The 21,548-nt window shown below is 41.0% G+C and overlaps 1 protein-coding gene across 1 annotated transcript in view; it reads right to left on the minus strand.

Annotated features, from left to right (window-relative positions):
- The window catches only part of SRD5A2 (steroid 5 alpha-reductase 2), a 54,703-nt gene extending 36,652 nt beyond the window's left edge, over positions 1-18,051 (minus strand). The window contains exon 1 of the mRNA XM_019653804.1: positions 17,745-18,051. Coding sequence (XP_019509349.1) covers positions 17,745-18,025 — 281 coding nt within the window. The 5' untranslated portion in view covers positions 18,026-18,051. The remainder of the gene's footprint in view (positions 1-17,744) is intronic.
- Between the last annotated feature and the right edge of the window lie 3,497 nt (positions 18,052-21,548).

The following is a 21,548-nucleotide window of genomic DNA, read 5'->3' on the forward strand; positions in this document are numbered from 1 at the left end:
TTGAAAAAAAATGTATTACATAAAGTTATTGAACTCAAGTTTTATTCATCATAAAATTCATACAACTCCTCATCACTGTCTAAACTCCCAACCATTAGCTTGTCCTCATCTGTGTCTGATGATGAATCACTGTCTTCATATATTGCTTCGTCCTCAGTTCCCTCTATGGCATTTGAAATGCCACACTTCTTAAATGATTTGACAATGATCTACAACCACTGTATAAGATGCACCCAGTTTTTAGACCCCAAATTTTTCGTAAAAGGGTGCATCTTATACATGGGTAAATATGGTATACCATTTCTCTAAGCTGCAATTTTGTCTCCTTTATTTCATATTGTTTGAAAAAAGTCATGGTTTCCTAATTCCAGGTGTTTGGCTTCATATTTTAGCCTAAATTTGCAGGGCTTCTGATTTCTTTTGGAAACAAATTGCTCCAGCAATGAGGCCTACATGTTGCCATCATTCTGAGAACTTTTACGAAGTTCCCATCTTCTTTTAAATATTGCCTTGGGACTCAGTAGCCTTAATAAATGGACACAACATTCAAAGATAGACCTGCCTCAGCATACCTCCCTCCTATATCTCCAGAAGTCCTTCAGACAAAAGAAAAATATAAAACCAGATAGAAATGTGGATTAACCCTTAAAAGCGAAGGGCATCAGAAATGGCAGCTACATGGGTAAATATGTTTTTGATTACTTAAATCACTTTAAAAGACAATTAACTGTTAACAAAAATAATAGCAATATTTTGAAGGTTTTATAGCATGTATATAAGTAAAACAAACGACAACATAAACATCAAGAGGGGAGACATGGAAGTATATTACTTCATATTCCTATACAATACATGAAGTAGTATAATACCACTTAAAGGTAGAATGTGATATATTTAGTATACATTCTGTAAAACTCTAAGCAAAATAGCAAAAGAAAGAGTTATAGCTAATAAGTCAACAAAAGATATAAAATGGAATAAAATAACACCCAATCCAAAAGATGGGAGATAAGGAGGAAATGGGAACAAATAACAGAGGGGCAAATAGAAACAAAGAGCAATACGATAGATTGGAACCAACTATATAATAAATATTTCAACATCCCCAATTAAAAAGCAGAGATTGTCAAAGTTGAGCAAAAAGCAAGACTCAACTACATGATGCCTTCAGAAAACACACGTTAAATTTAAAGACAGGAAGAGATTAATAGTAAGATGTTAAAATATATATATAACATGTTGACCCTAGTAAAAAGGAAGCTATAGTGACTGAATTAATATCAGACAAAAGTAGACTTCACAGCAGAGAATATTACTAGGATAAAGATGATTATTTCATCATGATAAAATTACCAATTCATTAAGGACATGAAACTCCTAAATGTTTGTGTACCTAATAACACAGCTTCAAAATACATAAAGCAAAAGCTGATAGAATTGTAAGGAGAAATAGGCAAGTCCACAATTTTAATCAGACATGTCAATAGTCCTTTCTCAATAATTGATAAAACAATTAGAAAAATCATCAGGATATAGAAGATTTAAAAATCATCAGGATATAGAAGATTTAAAAATCATCAGGATATAGAAGATTTAAAAATTTGACTTTATCAGTCGAATTAACCTTTGGACAGTTTTAGCACTCTTACTTACAGCAAAATATACATTCTTTTCTAGTTTACAGGGAATATTTACATAGACCAAGTTCTGGACCACAAAACAAGCTTTAATTCAAAAAGTTTAAAAAGACATAAGTCATACAAAATATGTTTTCTGTCCACAATGGAATTAAATTAGAAATTAATGACAGAAAATATCTGAAAAATCCCCAAACACTTGGAAACTAGCACCTTTCCAAATAATCCATGGATTAGAGAAGAAATCAAAAGAGAAATTAGAATATTTAAAATGAATTAAAACAAAAACAACATATTAGAATTTTTGAAGTGCTATAAAGCAGTATTTAGGGTGAAATTTATAGCAATAAATGTCTGCATTAGAAAAAGGAGAAGGTCTCAATTTGTAACCTGAGCTTTTACCTCAAGAAACAGAAAATGGAGAGCAAATCAAAACCAAAATAAGCAGAAAGAAGGAAATAATAAAAATCAAAACAAAAACAATTAAATAGGAAACAGAAAATTCAATAGAGAAATTCAATAAAACAAAAATCTGGTTATTTGAGAATATTAATAAAATTGATAAAGCTCTAGCTAGACAGATCAGGAAAATAAGTTAGAAGACATAAATTACCATTATCAAGAATGAGAGAGGTGACATCCCCATGGATTCTACAGATACTAAAAGGATATGCATATTTGTGCGTTGACACTTTACCAAGTAACATGATTGCATTTTAAGGGATCTTCAACATCATAACACAAAGGGTCATTATGAAAGGTGACAATTTCAGAAGCTAGTGATGTCACTGTGGCTTAGTAGGGGTGATCTTACAATGAATGGTGACATTTTCCTTAAAACAAACCCCTCAAATCCCTTGTATCAATCTCTATTGACATTTAATCACATGCTCAGTTTGCAAAGTACTTCTTACAGTTTTGTAATATCAGTATTATTTCTTCTATTAGGTATAGTGGGAGTTAAAATATTAAACACTTTCAAAATATTATAAGAAAAACTGCAAACTTAAAGTATCAGCTATTTATATCACTTTACATTCCAACCATTATCATTATTAATTCATACTTGTTGATATGAATTTAGTCAGAGTATACTCTTATGGGCTAGTTTTTCACCAAATGACTTTATATATTAATACTTATTTCCATAATACAGAGGGTGCCAAAATAATGTATACACATTTTAAGAACGGAAAAAACTGTATTAAAATTATGCTGGTGGTAACCACTTTGAGCACATCTTGTAATTGCAGAAGTCAAACGTGACTTGTATTCATCTTTTGTTATTGGTATATATTGAGTGTTACAATTTTAATACATTTTTTTCCTTTCTTAAAATTTCCTGTGTATACAGGGCTAGCCAAGTGGCTCGTTGGTTAAGAGTTGGCTTGGGAGCTCGAGCTCTGAGCATCAGGGCCACGGGTTCGGATCCCACATGGGCCAGTGACTCTGCGCCCTCTACAGCTAAGATGGTGAACTACAGCTCGACCTGGAGTTGGGCTGCCATGAATTACCAGCGACGGCATAGGCAGTGGGGCTGCAGTGGGCTGCTATAAGCTACCGTGAGCTGCCATGAGCTGCCGTGAGCAGCCATCCAACGGCCGGTGACAAATCTGCCTCAGCCAGGAAGAGCGCAATGATCACAATACCAACATGGGCCAGTGAAGCTACATTCTCTACAACTAGACTGAAGAACAAAAGGACAGCAATTTGTCTGTTCCCCTTCCCCGATTCCCCAATGCTGTTCCCTCCTCCAATTCCCCAATAAAATCTTTATGAAAAAAAAAAACTTAATGTTTCTTTTAAAAAAAAAGTGTATACATTTTTTTTGGCACCCTTTGTAGATATAGTCCAAGAGGACTATACTTGTCATGTATACTTAATAGTTTTAAATATACATGATATTCAATCGTATTGATTACAATCAATCAGCCCTCAATTGTAGAGCATTTAAGTAACTTCCAGTGTTTCATAGTTTTGAATAGAAACACTATAACTTTGTATAAACTGATTTCTTTCTTTGGAAATGTTTACCTTGAATATTTCCCCCAAGTAAAATTCCTGAACCAAAAAAAAAAGTGAACAGTTTAACTGTTTTTCAGCTATTTTTAAACATTGCCAGAATAGTGTCACAGAAAACAATTCTCATTGACACAGGGCCACACATACAATTTTCTCACAGACCTAACTACAGTTTTTAAAATCTTTATTAAGGTATAATTAACAGTTAACTGCACATATTTAAAGTATGAAATTTGATAAGTTTTGAAACCATTATGATATCAAAATAAAGAACATATCCATCACCATCAAAAGTTCACTTATAGGGCTGTTGGTTAGAATGCGAGCTCTGAGCAACAGGATCGCTGGTTCAACTCCCACATGGGCCAATGAGCTGCACCCGAGCTGAGCTGCAGCTGAGCTGCCAATGGGTGGCCAGATGGCTCAGCTGGTGAGAGCACATGCTCCTAACAACAAGGTTGCCGGTTCAACTCCCGCATGGGATGGTGGGCTGCGCCCCTCCCCCCCCAACGAGATTGAAACCTGCGACTGGACTTGGAGCTGAACTTGTACCCTCCACAACTAAGACTGAAGGACAACAACTTGACTTGGAGTTAATGGGTCCTGGAAAAACACAATGTTCCTCTTCCCCAGTTCCCCAACACTGTTCCCTTCCCCAACTCCCCAATAAAATCTTTTTTTTTTAAAGTTCTCTTATGGCCTTCATTATCTTACCCTTCTACCTTTCCCTTTGTCCCCAGGAAATCACTGATGTACCATCTTTGTACTATAGATTAGTTTGAACTTTATATAATTTTATATAAGTGGAATCATAAAGCAAGTATATGCTCTTTTCTGCTTGGCTTCTTTTACCCAGAATAATTATTTTCAGTTTCATCCATGTTGTAGCACAAACCAATAGTTAATTCATTTTATTGCTGAATAGTATTCTAGTACATTATACCACTGTTCACTCATTCACCTGTGGAAGGACATTTGGGCTGTTTTCAGTTTTTTGTTTTGTTGTGTTTTGGGCTACTACAAATGAAGCTGCTATGAACATTTGTATACAAGTCTTTGTATGAACATGTGCTTTTATGTTTCTTGGGAAAGTAGGTAGCAATGGAATGGCTATGTCATATGTTAGGTTTATGTTTAACTTTTTAAGAGACTGTCAAAATATTTTCCAAAGTGGTTGCCATTTTACATTCCCATCAACACCTTATAAGAGTTCTAGTTCTTTCACCTCCTCACCAACACCTGGTATGGTCAGTCTTTTTAATATTTTCCATTCTAGTGGATGCATAGTATTATTCCATTGTGGTTGAATTTGCATTTCTCTAATGATTAATAATGTTGAGCATCTTTTCATGTTATTTGCCATTCATATGTTTTCTTTGGTGAAATATCTGTTCATGTTATGAGGCGCAGGAGCAAATCATTAGAGAAAGAAAAGCATTTTCAGCAAATGGTCCTGGAACAATTGGATATCCATATGCCAAAAAAAAACCCCAAAAAACTCTGATTCATACTCTTAACCCCAAATAAAAATTAACTCAAAATGAATCATAGACATAAGAGTAAAACCTAAAACTATAAATCTTCTATAAGGAAATATAAGAGAAATCCCTTGTGACTTTAGATTAGGCAAAGATTTCTTAGATATGACACCAAAAGCAGAAAAACAAATAGAAAAATTGGATTTCATTAAAATTTAAAACTTCTGCTTTTCAAAAGACACTTTTAAGAAAATGGAAAAGACAAGCCACACAGATTAGATGAAAATATTTGCAAAGCATATACTTGGTAAAGGACTTGTATCCAGAATATATAAAGAACTTTCAAATTCAATAATAAGAAAACAAAGGACCCAATACTTCAGTATTTAGATGTGTTTATCAGATATATAACTTTGGGCAAGTAAAGAACATTCACTGAGAGACTGAAGTGAGATTATGTACTACTGTTAAAAGAGGGCAGATAGAGCAAGAGAGAAAAACAGACACTGTATACAGAAATGGATCTTGGGATGTTTAATGGAAGAATTTTGAAAATGGCCCAGAGCCTGATTTAAGGCTTGGATAGTAATATTGAATGTTATGGCATAGATACAAAAGCTTTTTGGAAATTAAAGAGGAAAGGTATTCCAAAACAGAGTATATGGAGGGCAATTTTCAGTCATAGGCTACCAAACAGGCTGAACTGACTGGACATCACATTCCCACCCACTAATCTTGGAATAGACCATCTTCAGAGGACCAACTCAAGTGCTTGCCCGTCATTCACATTCACTGCCACCAATCACAGTAATCAGATACAGTGCAGTCACTTGTGAAGTAGGGTTAATGTTAGCAATTGTGTCAAGAACAAAATGAAATAACCAATGTAAAACACATAATTCCTGGAACACCCAGAGCTCAAAAAATCGTAGTTCCCCTTCCTTTATTCCCTTCCATTACCAAATGGAAGGCAAATTGCACTGTTGGCCCCAGTTCAGAGGGTTTTAAAATTTAGAACTCCTATGCTGAGCTGACTCCCATTCAAGACTCCGGGGTTGAGCATAGAAACTTTTAAAACAACTGGAGTTCAGATTTTGCTGTCCCCATTGCCATGCATGGCAGGGAGTCGAAAAGCAGAAAGGGGAGTTGCCAGAACCAAGTTGCCAGTGTCTGACAAAAATCAACAGGTAGACAACATGTGTATTCTATCTAGTGTCAATACTATTATGCTCCCCTTCCTACTTGCTGAGGGACAGTCATTAGCACATCCCTCTTCCTTTCCACTGACCCTCACCCATTCCTCCTCGGGTAAGCAGTGAATTACCTGACTGGTAAATTTGAAATCACGACCTCTCAAAGATACAGCTTAGCCCTTTTCTCATTCTGCTATCTTTTCAGAACAGGCACCACTGCAAAAGGCCTGTAGGTTGTTCAGTCATGGCTGCTGCGGAGTATTTTTGAGGTAGTTAGGAGGCCCACATGATCCAAAATGCAATATACATTCTCCCAGACCAGCTTCAATACTAATAAGGGTGGTCATTTGTCTCTAATTGTCTAATTCCTAGGTCCATCTCTCAGTTGGTTCTGAACTTGGATGGGGAAGAGGGATGCCATTTACTGGGCCCCCTCAAAACCCACCAACCCGTCTGCCCTCTATTCAATGCATACTCACACACAGACAGGCACCAGAGAATTTAGCATGTTTGATAGCATGACTGTGGTCTCCCTTAGGTCCACATGTCCTTCAATTTGCATTTTCCCACCGTGCTGGGCCTCTCAGACTGACATTGCTGCCACCCAACTTTCACACCAGAAAGAGTGATAGACACACAACGGTGGTTACTTTCCTGCCTTCCTCCTGGAGTGCAAGCACCAGGTGTTGTCCTTCTTTTGTGTCTCCCATAGGACTTCGCACAATTCCGAACACATGGAGCTCTGATAAAGAGTCGGGATACCTGGGTTCAAGCCCCTATGAGCTCTGCCCCTTCCTTGCCATGTGACTTTGTAAATATCACTTTGCCAGTTTGGATCACTGTTTCCTTATCCTGCTTGTTCTTTTTAAGAGACATTAAGCTCTATTTTAAGTGAGCAAAAAGATTCCTCCTTCAATGTGGTAAAAGTGAAATGGTCAAGATCTCTAAAGCTTGTTTACATTTTTGGCAAATGTAGCTCTATATTTTCCAGATGTGTTTAGGAGGTCATCCATTTTGTAATGTAAACTCCAAAACTCCTACTGTTACCCACAATATTTGAATAAAGGACTTGGAACCCACAAATTCTCAAAAAAATTATGTTTACTACCAAATTCCTACTTAAGCAGAGCACTGCTTTGCTACAGAACTTAACAAAATTTTATTATAGAATTACCAGAGCACTGAATATAAACCTATATCATTTATGATTTTCTTAAGGAGGGGCTGGCAAACTATGGCCCACAGGCCAAATATAGCCCACTGCTTGATTTTATAAACGAAGTTTTATTGCAACACAACCACACTCATTCGTTTACATACTGTCTGTGATTGCTTTCATGCTATAATCAGATTTTATAACTCAGTTGTGACAGAGACTATATGGTTGCAAAGCCTAAAATCGTCACTATTTGGCTTTTTACAGAAAAAGTTTGCTGACCCCCATTCTAAAGAATCATTCAGTTAATCTTCATTAATCAAAATTATGCTTCATGAATGTCCTTCACACATGATTAAGTGACCAGAACAATGTAGCTTACACTGCTGGGGCCTTTCTTCTCAATCTGTAGGAGGGAAGATTTGTCTAGATGATTTCTAATGTGGGCATTAATCACCATTCTGGTTCTCAGCCAATGAGTAATTTCCTTTGTGATGTTTGATAACTTCTGAATATTTGAGGTATTTTCTCCTCTGATGAAATTGGAAAAACATTGGCAGGGCACCTCAGGAGACTCAGATTCCAGTCCTCTCTTTGCCTCTAATTGGTTAAAACTCTTGGTGCTTTGCTTCTGTAAAATGAGCCACTGGACAGATGAGGATGGTGTTCCTTGAAACAGAGAAGTATGATCCCGCATGTGAAGCAGCTCATGTAAGGCCACCCCAGCTGCTACACGAGCCCAAGGAAGAGCATCGCAGTGGGGTTTACAGAGAAGAGATTCGGGGAAAGCTTCTTGGAGGAAGTGGTGCCTGATCTGAGTCTTGAAGGATGGGGAAGAATTCATGCTGCTGGAGAATGAACTGACAAATAAAGCAAAAGTTACCTTATTGAAGCCATTGTTTTATGTGGCTGATTAGAAAATGTCATCTGGTTCAAGCATCTACACCCCAAGAAAGATCTCTCTAAATTCAAACAGATTCTAATATATGTATTCCACTCTGCTTCTGCATGTACATTATGGAAAGCACACTGCCCAGCGACTTTTCAGAATGCAATCACCTTTTTGGGAAAAGACATTTCTTTTTCTTTTTTCATCCAAACACTAGGGTTACAGCCAAGTCTTGAATAAGCATTGGCTGCTATAGGTATAGGTGATATGATAACCACTGCGTGGGACACCAAGGCTTCTTGGGGAAATGAAAATAATCAGAGACTGTGGACAAAGGATCATTCCAGGATTGTAATGAAGGTCAATAAGAGGTGAGATAACTCGAACTTCAAACTCTCTTGGCAGTGGGATTAGGCAACATGCTTACACAGCTGTCATTTTTCATGTGGCTAAACCATTCAAACACCCACAACAATAGATTCTGAAGGGAGGGGAATTATCTGAGTTGACATAGCCATGCAATCTCAGCAATGATTCCTAAGTAATTGCTAGCTCTCCCACAATTCTAATTGCTTGTACTGATGTTAGAAGTAGTGAGCATTCATGCATTCAACAAATTTTAGTGAGTGTGAATTATGTATAAGCACTTTTCTATAAACTCAGGACACAGACAAAAAAATAAGATAAAAATCCTTTTCCCTTGTGGAACTTACATTCCAGTGGACCACCCTTGTATGGAGAAAAGTGTAAAGAGTTTTAACTTCTATCCAACAGGACACATTGCTGTTCTGAACAGTCTCCAGGGGACGTTTTGCTAAAGAGTCTAAGCCACACCTGTGCCAACTTTCTTCCTGAGCCCTTGTCCCTCCATCTCATTCTCTGTGTTATAGCTATGACAGGATAGCGTCAAGCCAAGACAGCCTGATGCTTTTTCCTTTTTTTTTTTTTTTAAGATTTTTATTGGGGAACTGGGGGGATGGGAACAGTGCTGGGGAATTGGGGGAAGGGGAACAGACAAGTTGCTGTCGTTTTGTTCTTCAGTCTAGTTGTGGAGGATGTTGCTTCACTGGCCCAAGTTGGCACCATCATTGCGCTCTTCCCAGGCAAGGCAGATCAGTTGCCAGCTTCTAGACGGCTGCTCACTGCGGCTGCTGGCCGCTCACGCTGGCTGCTGGCTACACACAGTAGCCCATGGCAACCCACTGCCACAGGGGCTGCAGCCTACGCCGTCGCCGGCGACTCATGGCAGCCCAGCTCCAGGTTGAGCTGTTGTTCAGCATCTTAGCTGTGGAGGGCAGTGTCACTGGCCCTCATATGTGGGAGCTGAACCGGGGCCCTCTGGCGTCCCAAGCCAGCTCTTAACCATCGCGCCACTCGGCCGGCCCCTGATGCTTTTTCCTTAATGTACCCTCATTATCAAACCACATGACCCCTAAAGCCTCAAAACAAAAATGCTCATAGACTTGGTACCACTTCTGGGAATCTTGACTAAAAATATAGTCCTAACTTCTGAAAATAATTTATGTGCATCACAGGTTTATTTAACCAAGCTCCTCCTCTCCACCCCTACTGAGAAAGGGAGAAATTGAATGTCCGACTGTAAATTAATGGATAGGTAAATTATCATCTTTTTCATGAGATGAAATCACAAGAAGTCATTAAGATTAGATTTACAAACACTCCATGATAATGTGTGAAAATACTTATTATAAACTGTTAGGTAATCAAGCAGAAGGAAAGCCTATATATATTCAATATCACAAGCATGTGTGAAAATCTACTAAAAATAAATAAATAAATAAATAAATGCCTTGACTTCAAGTCAAGATGGTGGAGTAGGTAAACTCTGTGCTTGCCTCCTCCCATGATCACTATAAAAATACAACTGAATTATAGAACAACCATCACTGAGAACCACCTGAAGTTTTGCTGAATAGAAGTCCTATCACGAAGGGTATAAAGAAGTCACCACGAGACTGGTAGGAGAGCTGGAGACCTGAAGGGGCAGGTCCCACACCCAGGGTATAGCAATTAAGGAATAAGAGGGTTGGCTCAAATAATCTCGTAAGTTTTAAGCTGGATGCTTTTTTCTTTGACGCTAATTTAGTGAAGAGAATATCTATACTTAATAATGTAATTTTGTTGTTAAAAAAAAGAAATAAGAGGGGTATCTTGACTGTGGAGGTCCCCCCTGAGAAGTGAGGGGGGCCCAGCTCCACACCAATCTCTCCAGCCCCAAGCACCAGTACCGGGAGGAAGAGTCCCCACAACATCTGACTGTGAAACCAGAAGGGACTGTGAAACACCAAGGGCTGTGGGAGACAGACACCCTGCTCCTTTTTCTTCTAATTTAATTTTATTCATTTTTTAATTGCAGTTGACATACAATGTTGTATTAGTTTCAGATGTACAGCACAATAGTTATACATTTATAAAACTTACAAAGTGATCCCCCCAATAAGTCTAGTACCCACTTGGAACTATATATAGTTATTACATATTATTGACTATATTTCTTATGCTGTACTTTGCATCCCGGGACTATTTTATAACTTCCAATTTATACTTCTTAATCCCTTTATCATTTTCACCCAGCCCCTTAACCACCACCACCACCACCCCAATCTGGGAACCATCAGTTTGTTCTCTGTATCTATAGGTTTCTTTTTTAATTTTTTATTTTGTTTTTTAAATTCCACACATGATATAAGTGAAATCATATATTTGTCTTTTTCTGTCTAACTTATTTCAGTTAGCATAATACCCTCTAGGTCCATTGATGTTGTTGCAAATAGTAACATTTCATTCTTTTTTATGACCAAGTAATATTCCATTGTATATATGTACCACATCCTCTTTATCTCATCATTTATCAGTGGACACTTAGGTTGCTTCCATATCTTGGCTATTCTATATGAAATGTCCTTCTTGGTCTCTTCTTTTAAAGCCTTTGTTTTAAAGTCTATTTTGTCTGATATAAGTATTGCTACACCAGCTTTTTTTTCATTTCCATTTGCTTGAAATATGTTTTTCTATCCCTTTACTTTGTCTGTGTATGTATCTTTCCATCTGAAGAGTGTCTCTTGTAGGCAGCATATGTTAGTCTTGTTTTCTTCTCCATTTAGCTACCTTATGCCTTTTGATTATAGCATTTAATCCATTCACATTTAATTACTGATAGGTATGTAGTTATTGCTATTTTATTATTCATATTTATTTTTCCTCTTCTTAAAGATGTCCTTTTAACACTTCTTGGTTGGGCGGTGATGAGCTTCTTCAGCTTTTTCTTGTCTGGGAAGCTCTTTATCTCTTTGATTCTAAATGTTTCCCTTGCTGGGTAGAGTAATATTGATTACAAGTCCTTTCTTTCCATCACTTTGAATATTTTGTGCCAATTCCTTCTGGCCTGCAATGTTTCTGTTGAGAAATCAGCTTACAGTCTATGGAAGCTCCCTTGTATACAACTAACTGCTTTTCTCTTGCTCCTTTTAAGATTCTCTGTATGTCTTTAATCTTTGTCATTTTAATTATGATGTGTCTTGTGAGCCTGTTTGGGTTCACCTTGTTTGGGACTCTCTGTGCTTTCTGGACTTATATGTCTATTGTCTTTGCCAGATTCAATGCAATCACTATCAAAATACAACTGGCATTTTTCACTTCACTAGGACAAATAATCCTAAAATGTATATAGAACCACAAAAGACCCCAAATAGCCAAATCAATATTGAAAAAGAAGAACAAAGTTGGAGGTATCATGCTACCTGATATCAAACTATACTACAAAACTATAGTAATAAAAACACCTTGATACTAGCATACAAACACATACATGTAGACCAATGGAACAGAATAGAGAACTCAGAAATAAACTCATGCCTATATGGTCAATTAATCTATGACAAAGGAGGCAAGAATATACAAAGAGGTAAAGACAGCATCTTCAATAAATGGTGTTTGGAAAACTGGAAAGATAATGCAAAAAAAAATCAAAATAAAACTCGACCATTTTCTTATACCGTATACAAAACTAAACTCAAAATACATTAAAGATTTACATGAAGACCAGAAGCCATAAAAATCCTAGAAGAAAACATAAGCAATAAACTCCTTAACATTACTCTTAGCAATATTTTTTTGAATATGTCTCCTTGGGCAAGGGAAACAAAAGAAAAAATAAACAAATTGGGACTGCATCAAACTAAAAAGGTTATTCACAGCAAAGGAAACCATCAACAAAATGAAAAGACAACCTACTGAATGGGAGAAGATATTTGCCAATGATACATCCAATAAGGGGTTCATATTTAAAATATATAAGGAACTCATACAACTTAACACCAAAAAGACAAACAATCCAATTGAAAAATGGGCAGAGGACCTGAATAGACATTCCACCAAAACAGACATACAGATGGCCAACAGAAATATGAAAAGATGCTCAACATCACTTATCATCGGAGAAATGCAAATAAAAACCACAATAAGATATAACCTCACTCCTGTCAGAATGTTATCATTAATAAATCAACAAACAACAAGTGCTGGCGAGGTTGTGGAGAAAATGGAACCCTCGTGCATTGTTGGTGGGACTGCAGATTGGTGCAGCCACTATGGAAATCAGTATGGAGCTTCCTCAAAAAGTTAAAAATAGAATTACCATATGACCCAGCAATTCCACCTTTCGGTATTTATCTGAAGAAATCCAAAACACATTCAAAAAGATGTATGCACCCCTATGTTCATTGCACCATTATTTACAATATCCAAGATTTATATGGAAGCAACCTAAGTGTCCATTGGTAAATAAATGGATAAAGAAGATGTGGTACATATATTCAATGGAATAGTACATGGTCAGAAAAAAGGATAGAATCTTACCATTTATGACAACATGGATAGATCTAGAGGGTAGTACACCAAGTGAAATAAATCATACAGAGAAAGACAAACACCATGGTTTCACTTATATGTGGAATCTAAAAAAATCAATAAACAAGTGAACAAACAAAACGTAAAAAAACTCATAGATACATAGAACAAACTGATGGTTGCCAGATGGGAGGGGCGTTGGGGATGAGTAGAAAAGGTAAAGGGATTAAGAAGTACAAATTGCCAGTTATAAAAACAGTCATGGGGATGTAAAGTACAACATAGAGAATATTGTCAATAATATTGTAATAACTATGTACGATTTCAGAGGGGTGTTAGACTAATTGGGAGGGTGTCACGTAAATGTCTAATCACTGTTGTACATCTGAAAATATAATATTGTATGTCAACTGTAATTGAAAAATAAATTTTAAAAGAGAAAAAGCATTGGGCCAGCCAACTGGCTCAGTTGGTTAAGAGTTGGCTTAAGAGCATGAGCTCTGAGCAACAGGGTCACCAGTTCGAATCCCACATGGACCAGTGACACTGCACCCAAGCTGAGCTGTCACTGAGCTGCCAACAGGTGGCAGGATGGCTCAACTGGTGTAACAACAAGATTGCCTATTCAATGGTGGGCTATGCCTACCCACAACTAAGACTGAACTTGACACCTTGAGCTGAGCTGCCTCCCGGATGGCTCAAGGGATAGATAGAGTGTGCACTCGTAACAACAAGACTATTGGTTCGACTCCCACATGGGATGGTGGCTACACCCACCAACAACTAAGATTGAACACAGCACCTTGAGCTTAGAGGCCACGAGCTGCTGACAGGAAGCCAGATGGCGTCTGGCACCCTCCACAACGAAGATTGAAGAACAACTTGGCTGCTCCCCTTCCCCAATTCCCCAACACTGTTCCCCTCCCCCAATTCCCCAATAAAATATTTAAAAAGAAAAGAAAAAGCATTGATGGAAATGTTCCAAAACATTAACCATTGATATACTTAGGTGTTGAACTTATGGTGTTTTTCTACTTTTTGTATTTTTAGTGAACATTCATTATTTTTAGAATTAAAAAAAGATTTTAACAGGCAAGGACAAGGTAGCAAGTACAAGTATAAAATAGTTTATCACGGTAGCTAAGATCCTGGATTCAAGCTCTCTGGGTCTGAATCCTGGTTTTCAAGTTACTGTGTGACCTTTGCTTGCCCCAGTTTTCCACCTACAAAATGGGGGTGATGTTGGTGCCTACCTAGATGGGTTAAAATGAGGATTAGTAGGTAATCCATGTAGAGTGTTTAGCACAGAGCAGAACACCTCGTAAACACTCAAAATGATAACAGATCCAATACTACAGTGGTTTCGTACAAAAAAGAAAGAGTTCACACAAGTGGAAAGGTGAGCAAACATCACATCTTCATGCCTCAGGGACAACTCAGAGTTGAGTTTTCGAAAAGGAGGCAATTTTCCCTCAGCCAGAATCAATACCCAAATCCTTGACTGATATTCTAGATTTTCCCCCTGAAGAAGATGAGAAGTATGTTGATATTCATTTCATGGGTAATAATTACTTCTTTGGATTTTTTAATGTGACAGTCATAATTTATTGTGCAAAGTGCCTTTTAGTTTTAAAAACAAGTCTAAAAATTATGCTAATAAGATTCTCAGAAAACACTAATCATTAAGATGAAATGATCTCATAAAAATATTATTTATAGTGCTAACAGGCAGTAGTAAATTTGAAGATAAAAATAATTGTCTGACGGAATCATATTCTTCTGTCAAATATCTGTTCCAAAAACAGTGAAATCAATAGCTGTTCTCTTCATGGATGGTATAGATGCCTGACCACTGTACCATACACCTGAAGCTGAAGCTGAATAATACTGAATGTCAACTATAATTTTATATATATATATATATATATATATATATATATATATATATACACACACACACATATATAAGTCACAGGATGTGGAGTACAGCATAGGGAATAGAATCAATGGAATTGTAACAGCTATATACGATGCCAGAGTGGCAGTAGATTGGGGGAGGAGGGTTATCACCTTGTGAGGGTATAAATGTCTATTACATTATTTTGTACACCTGAAACTAATAAAAATAATAATAAATAAACAAATGGAGAGAGAAGAGACCCACTTCCCATGCAGAAGAATTTCAAGTCATATATGCAAATGCTTCCCCTGAAGGATGTCAATTGTAATTCCCTCTCATTAAGTGTGGGCACAGCCATCAAACACAAGGAGAGTCTGAGAAACTGTCAGTGAAAAGAGGTCTGGGCCGGCCGAGTGGCGCGATGGTTAAAAACTGGCTTGCGATGCCAGAGGGCCCCGGTTCGGATCCCACATATGAGGGCCAGTGACACTGCCCTCTGCAGCTAAGATGCTGAACAACAGCTCAACCTGGAGCTGGGCTGCCGTGAGTCGCCAGCGATGGTGTGAGCTGCAGCCCCTGTGGCAGTGGGTTGCCATGGGCTACCGTGTGTAGCCAGCAGCCAGCGTGAGCGGCCAGCAGCCAGCGTGAGCGGCCAGCAGCCGCAGTGAGCGGCCGTCTAGAAGCCGGTGACTGATGTGCCTCGCCCAGGGAAGAGCGCAATGATGGTGCCAACTTGGGCCAGTGAAGCAATGTCCTCCACAACTAGACTGAAGAACAAAATGACAGCAACTTGTCTGTTCCCCTTCCCCCCATACCCCAATTAAAAAAAAAAAAAGAAAGAAAAGAGGCCTCAGGAAACAGCATGACTAAATTTAACGAAGCATTCTAGATGGGATCTTAGGACAAAAAAAAAAAAGACACTATGTAGACACTATGGAAATCTGAATAAACTATGGTAAAGAAAAAAAAACTGGTCTCATCGCCAGCACCCAACATCCTTCTTTCTGTGCCAATTAAGACATCTCAATCTGGGTAAAATAAAGTAGTTGATAACTAGACCTATACTTTGTCCATAATAGGCTTTTCATAAATATCTATGGAAAGGACACCCATTTCTGAAGTTGTGGTTCTTACTGTTTGCCAAAACTTCTTTTTAAAAGAGTGAGAATTCAGTTAAAATTGCACAAATATTAAATCTTAACCAATAAAAAAGGTCCAGAGAATAAGAAAGGGTTATCAGGAAAGCCAGGTTGAAATTTGTTTCTCTAATACCTGCTTTTCCTGAGATGGGGCATCACTCCCCCCCCCCCCATGAGGGACAGGGGATTATGCCTTTCGGCTTCCAGAGACATTCTTTACCCTGATTTCTAGTGTAGATTTCCTTGATCTTTGGATCCTGGAAATTCTCTGCTTCTGTTCAAGTTCTTGACCTGGCTTGGTAACCTTTCTCTGTCTATAGACTCTGTTTTCTCCTTGTTTGGATGATCTGCCTCCTTAACACGGTGAAACGGTGATGAACCATGGAGTTTCACAGGCTTAGATTTGAATCTGGCTGAGCACAAGCTGTATCATCTTCACTCAGTCACTTAAACTTACTCAGCCTCGCTGTCTTTGTCTATAAATCAGGCATAATAAATGCATATCTCACAGGATTACAATCGGGGATAGATGAGACAATAGGTGCTAAATGATTGGGCATAGCAGGCTACTTAATTGTGCGTTCTTCCCTTCCCCGGAATGTCTTTTGGGGGTGTTGGCAGTCATTTGAATCCTAAAGGCCCTTGGTTTCTTTCCTGTCTTTCCTTCTCAGACCAGATGGCAAAGTTCTCCCAAATTTGGGATTTTTAATTGAGAAAAACATTTGAGCTTTAAATTAACTTCTACCCATTCACACTTATGTCCCAGGGGAACTGGAAAGGTAGATGAGTTAGTGGTGAGGGCTGTCCCTTTTGGGTGGAGCCTGAGAAGTGGAAGTCTTGCTCAGGCCAGTGGGTTCCCATCAGTTCTCTTTCCTCCCATTGAAGTTTGAGTCCGGCTCTGCCCACCTCCCTCCTCAGACTCGCAAAGATTAAGCTGATCAGTCCCTCTGAGCCGAGTTTCTTTCGAGAGGTGCCAACACAAACTCTCTCAAGATCTCAGAACCAGCCCGCCCCTACCTTGCACTAAAAAGGTGAAGAAAGACAGAGAAGGCGTGGGAGGTACGGAGCGCGATGAGAAGCCACAGGTGACTCCGAACAGCACAGACGTGGAGAGGACACTGTCCAGGTCAACAAGTTCTGCCCAGCCTGAGTTTTCCGACTCGCCTCCCGCCCCACTCGCCCTCCTTCCCCGGAGCAGCCCGAGGATTTGGAGCGGAACCGAGATGCTCACGGGCCGGGGGCAGTGAAGGCGGTGTCTGCAACGAGCCCGCTTCTCCACTCCCCCGCGTTGCGCCGGTAGCCCCGGCCCAGACAGGGGCTCTCGGCGAGCCCAGCTCCCTGCTCCCGCCCGAGGCTGGCGCCGCCCCTCGGCGGTCCTGGGTGCGCGCCGCGCGCTGCGCTCCTGGATGCGCGGAGCCTGGGGGTGCGCGGCATTCCGCGCCAGCAGAGGGGAAACGCTACCTGTGGAAGTAATGTGCGCAGAAGAGGCTCAGAAGCACAGTCTCAGGCGGGCCAAAGAGAGCACGGGGCTGCCCGACGAGGATCCCCGCCGGTACCACGAAGGAGGGCAGCTCCTGCAGGAACCAAGCGGTGCGGGCGGGCAGACGGGGATCCCTGGGCATTGGGTTCCCTGTGTACTTCCCATAGCCGGAGGGCTCTCCCAAGTATAGTAGCAGTGCCCCCAGGGCGGCTAATGCGGCACTGCCCGCCAGCACCGGGCTCTGCTGGCACTGAAGGGGCATCGCGCCGTGTTCCCCGCCAGTGGCTGCTGCCCACGCACAGCAGAGCAGGGCCCCCACCGCCCCTTTATGGAGCGCGAGACACCACGCTGTGTCCGCCCCTTCAGCTTTGGCTCCCGCCCTCCATCCTGCCTCCCACCTGGGCGCGGCCAGCCCTGTCTCGTCTCAGGAGCAAAGCCCCTTTCGCGGGGCTGGCACTTCGGGAGGCAGCCAGGGTGGAGCGAAGGATGAAGGCTTTCGTGAGGCCAAACACGTGTTCTGGGGCCTCCGAGCCTTTGACTAACCCATATCCGCATCTCCACCCACACGGCCACTCTCTCCGCCGCCTGCCACGGGTCCCCTCTTAGACTGCCTTTCGAAAACTTGCTCCTCGCCCATCAACCTCTAAAGCCTCAACTTCTGGGACGAGGAAATCAAGACAGAAAACCACAAGGATGATTTAGCCGGGGTCTTCCTCCCGCCCCCACACTTATCCGGTGTGCCATCGCTACACAGCCCCTACCCTCAACCAACCCCAAGCCAGCATCTCCCCAATCCCTCTGGTTCCCTGTGCTCCTTCGCTCCCCGCCCGCTCCCACCCAACCCAGCCTCCTTCCTTCGACCCTGGACCATCGACTCTAGGCACTTCCCGTGTCCACCAGCCCCTTTAAGGGGGTGCCGCACTCCTTCGCCACTCTCGGCATCAGTGCGCTCTTTGTAGCACCACGCTCCCAGACATGCATCAACCTCTCCAGGGCCTTAATTCCTCCAATGCTCTTCTCTGCATCGCTGAGTGCGCCCCTGGGCCTCCTGCCTCTGTCAAAGGGGCTCGTCCGCTGAGCTCGGGCGTGGAAGAACGGATTGCGGCCGGAAGTAGTGACCCTGCCGCCCGCCCTAACCTCTGCCCCCCGGACCCTTGGAGCTGGCCGGGTGCAGGCTAACGTCTAGGGCTTCTTCCGTGAGGCGCCCTCTCCCAGTGTCTCCGGCGGATAGGTCGGGCTCCATATGATGGTGCCATTGGACATGCTGCTGTGCTCTGAACACCCAGATGTCCTTTCCCTCTTCCTTCTGTTCGCGGCTCTTCTCTCATCCTCAACTCCGTCGTTCTCCTGCCTCATTCATTATTTCCTCTTCCTTTCTCTGATTCAGCATCCAGGCCTCTTTGGCGGCCCTCCTCCAGTGTTTTGTGCCCCTTTTCTCTCATCCTTCTTTCTTTAACCTGGCTTCCTCCTTACATGTGGGCCACCTCTGCCCACCTGCTGTTGTATATCTTGTCCCACCTTCCTTGATTACTTTATCCCTATTAATTTTTTCCTCTGGTCCCGACGGGGACCACGCCAGTCCTCCCCTTTCTTTCTATCCCTTCTTGGGCGCCTTTATTCTTTCCCCTTAGCTCCAACTCACTGCCTCTCAGGAGCGCACTCAGTACTTGCCCCATCTACTCCTGCCCTGTTTTACTGGCTCTTCCAATGAAAGGACCGCTGTCCCATCTGACCAATTTGGAAGTATTACTGATTTCTGGGACATGTGGTGTATGGTGACCCTTTAGTGCTACAGGGCATCTTCTGCTTGCTGACCAAGATGTATTTATCATCTCCCCGTTAAGTTATAAATTAAATCATAATCATCCTTCAATTTTCAACTGATGACCACATAAGAACCACCTCTACTGACTGAAGCACTTTTCATGGAGTAACCAGGTGTTGGCTCGCACAGCTTCTTGAAGCTGTTTTTGCCCTGGCTTTACAGTGCAGATCCAGTCCCAGCTTCCTCAGTTACTATCTGCTAGTTGAGAATGCTGAAATCTAGATCGCCAGCAAAGACCTGAGCTTCTGAGCTGCATTTCCTCCTTGCTGAACAACTCCACCTGGATGTCCTTCAGAGACCTCCAGTTCAACCCTACCCAGAGCTGAACCAATTTATTTTCCCCTCCATGCCCTATCCACAGCCACAGAGAATCCTCTCTGGCATTCCTAGTTGTTACCTCTTCTCTGTCTTCAATAGCCCTGGGACACTGGTATGTAGATGCAGGAAACTATAGCTTTCTTGATGCCATATGTATCAGGAGAATAAGCAGTGTGACATATCAAACCCAACTCAATGGAATAACTCTTTTTAGGTGAATTTCTTCTGTCTTAATTCCCTCCTCTCTTTTCCCCAACTTTGCCCAATTTTGGCCCTCATTATTATTTTTTCACTACTGTACCAGTTAGCTTTTGCAGCATAACACAATACCCTAGAAGTCAGTAGCTTAATAAATCCAATTATCTTCAGTTTATGCATCTGTGAGTCAGATGGGAGTCAGCTGACCTAGGCTGGGTTTGGTTGATCTTGATTGTTCATTTCATTCATCTGTTGAGTAACTGAGAGCCCTGCTCCCAGCTGGGTTTAGCTAGGGACCCTTAGCTGATGCAGCTGTGTTCCACATGGCTCTTATCCTAGGATAAGTGAGCTAGTCTCAACGTGTCTATATAATCTCAATAATAAAAGCACAAGAGTACAAGAAACACACAGGACCTGTTGAGTCTCAGACCAAGAGCTAGTACACTCTTACTTCCTATTCATTCTATTGGCCAAATTACATGGTGGATTCCAGAATCACTGTGGGAAGGTATTGCAAAGTTACATGGTAAAGGACAAGGATACAGGGAGAGAGAGAATTGGAACCAATAATGCAACTTTTAGTATACGCATAGAGAAAATGCCCAAATTGTAATATACCACTTAGTCGATTTATACAAACTGAACATGTTATAGTCAGCACTTAGATTATTTAGCATACCAAAAGCTCCCCCTCATGCCTCCTTATATCTCCTCCCAGAATAACCATTACTCTGATTTCTAACACCATCATTCATTATGCCTGCTTTTGAACTTTATATAAAATTTAATCACATAGTATTTACTTTTGTGTGTGTTTTAATGGTGCCTGAGATTTGTTTTAATCAGATATGGTGAGACATGCAGACACAGAAATGGCTGTTATGAAGTTTATACTCACAGATCCCTAGAAACAGGAGGCATAGCATGCTACTAAGTCCACATAGGGAAGAACCAGGCTCAGTCAGGAGGCAGAGCGAATGAGAGGAAAACAAGACAAGAGCTTTTATTGTGGATTCCACTGGAAGAAATGGACAAGGCAGGAAAAGCAGGTGTAGGATTGGCTAGTTTAAATAATTTCAACGTGCTCTTGACTTTAGGGTCTATTTCTAGTTGTCTGGTACCTGGCTCTGGGGTGATAAGGGCAGGTGAATAGTGGTCCAGTGTATAAGAGATTGATATAAGAGGTGGTTGTGGCATGGTTTGGGGGGGGCGGTGGAGAGAGAGAGAGAGAGAGAGAGAGAGAGAGAGAGAGAGAGAGGGAGAGAGAGAGAGAATGAGAATTAAGAACTTACCTGGAGGGCCGGCCGAGTGGTGCAATGGTTAACAACTGGCTTGGGATGCCAGAGAGCCCCGGTTCAGATCCCACATATGAGGGCCAGTGACACTGCCCTCCACAGCTAAGATGCTGAACAACAGCTCAACCTGGAACTGGGCTGCCCTGAGT

The sequence above is a fragment of the Hipposideros armiger genome, unplaced genomic scaffold (genome assembly GCF_001890085.2).
Source record: "Hipposideros armiger isolate ML-2016 unplaced genomic scaffold, ASM189008v1 scaffold_207, whole genome shotgun sequence".
Classification (NCBI taxonomy): domain Eukaryota; kingdom Metazoa; phylum Chordata; class Mammalia; order Chiroptera; family Hipposideridae; genus Hipposideros; species Hipposideros armiger.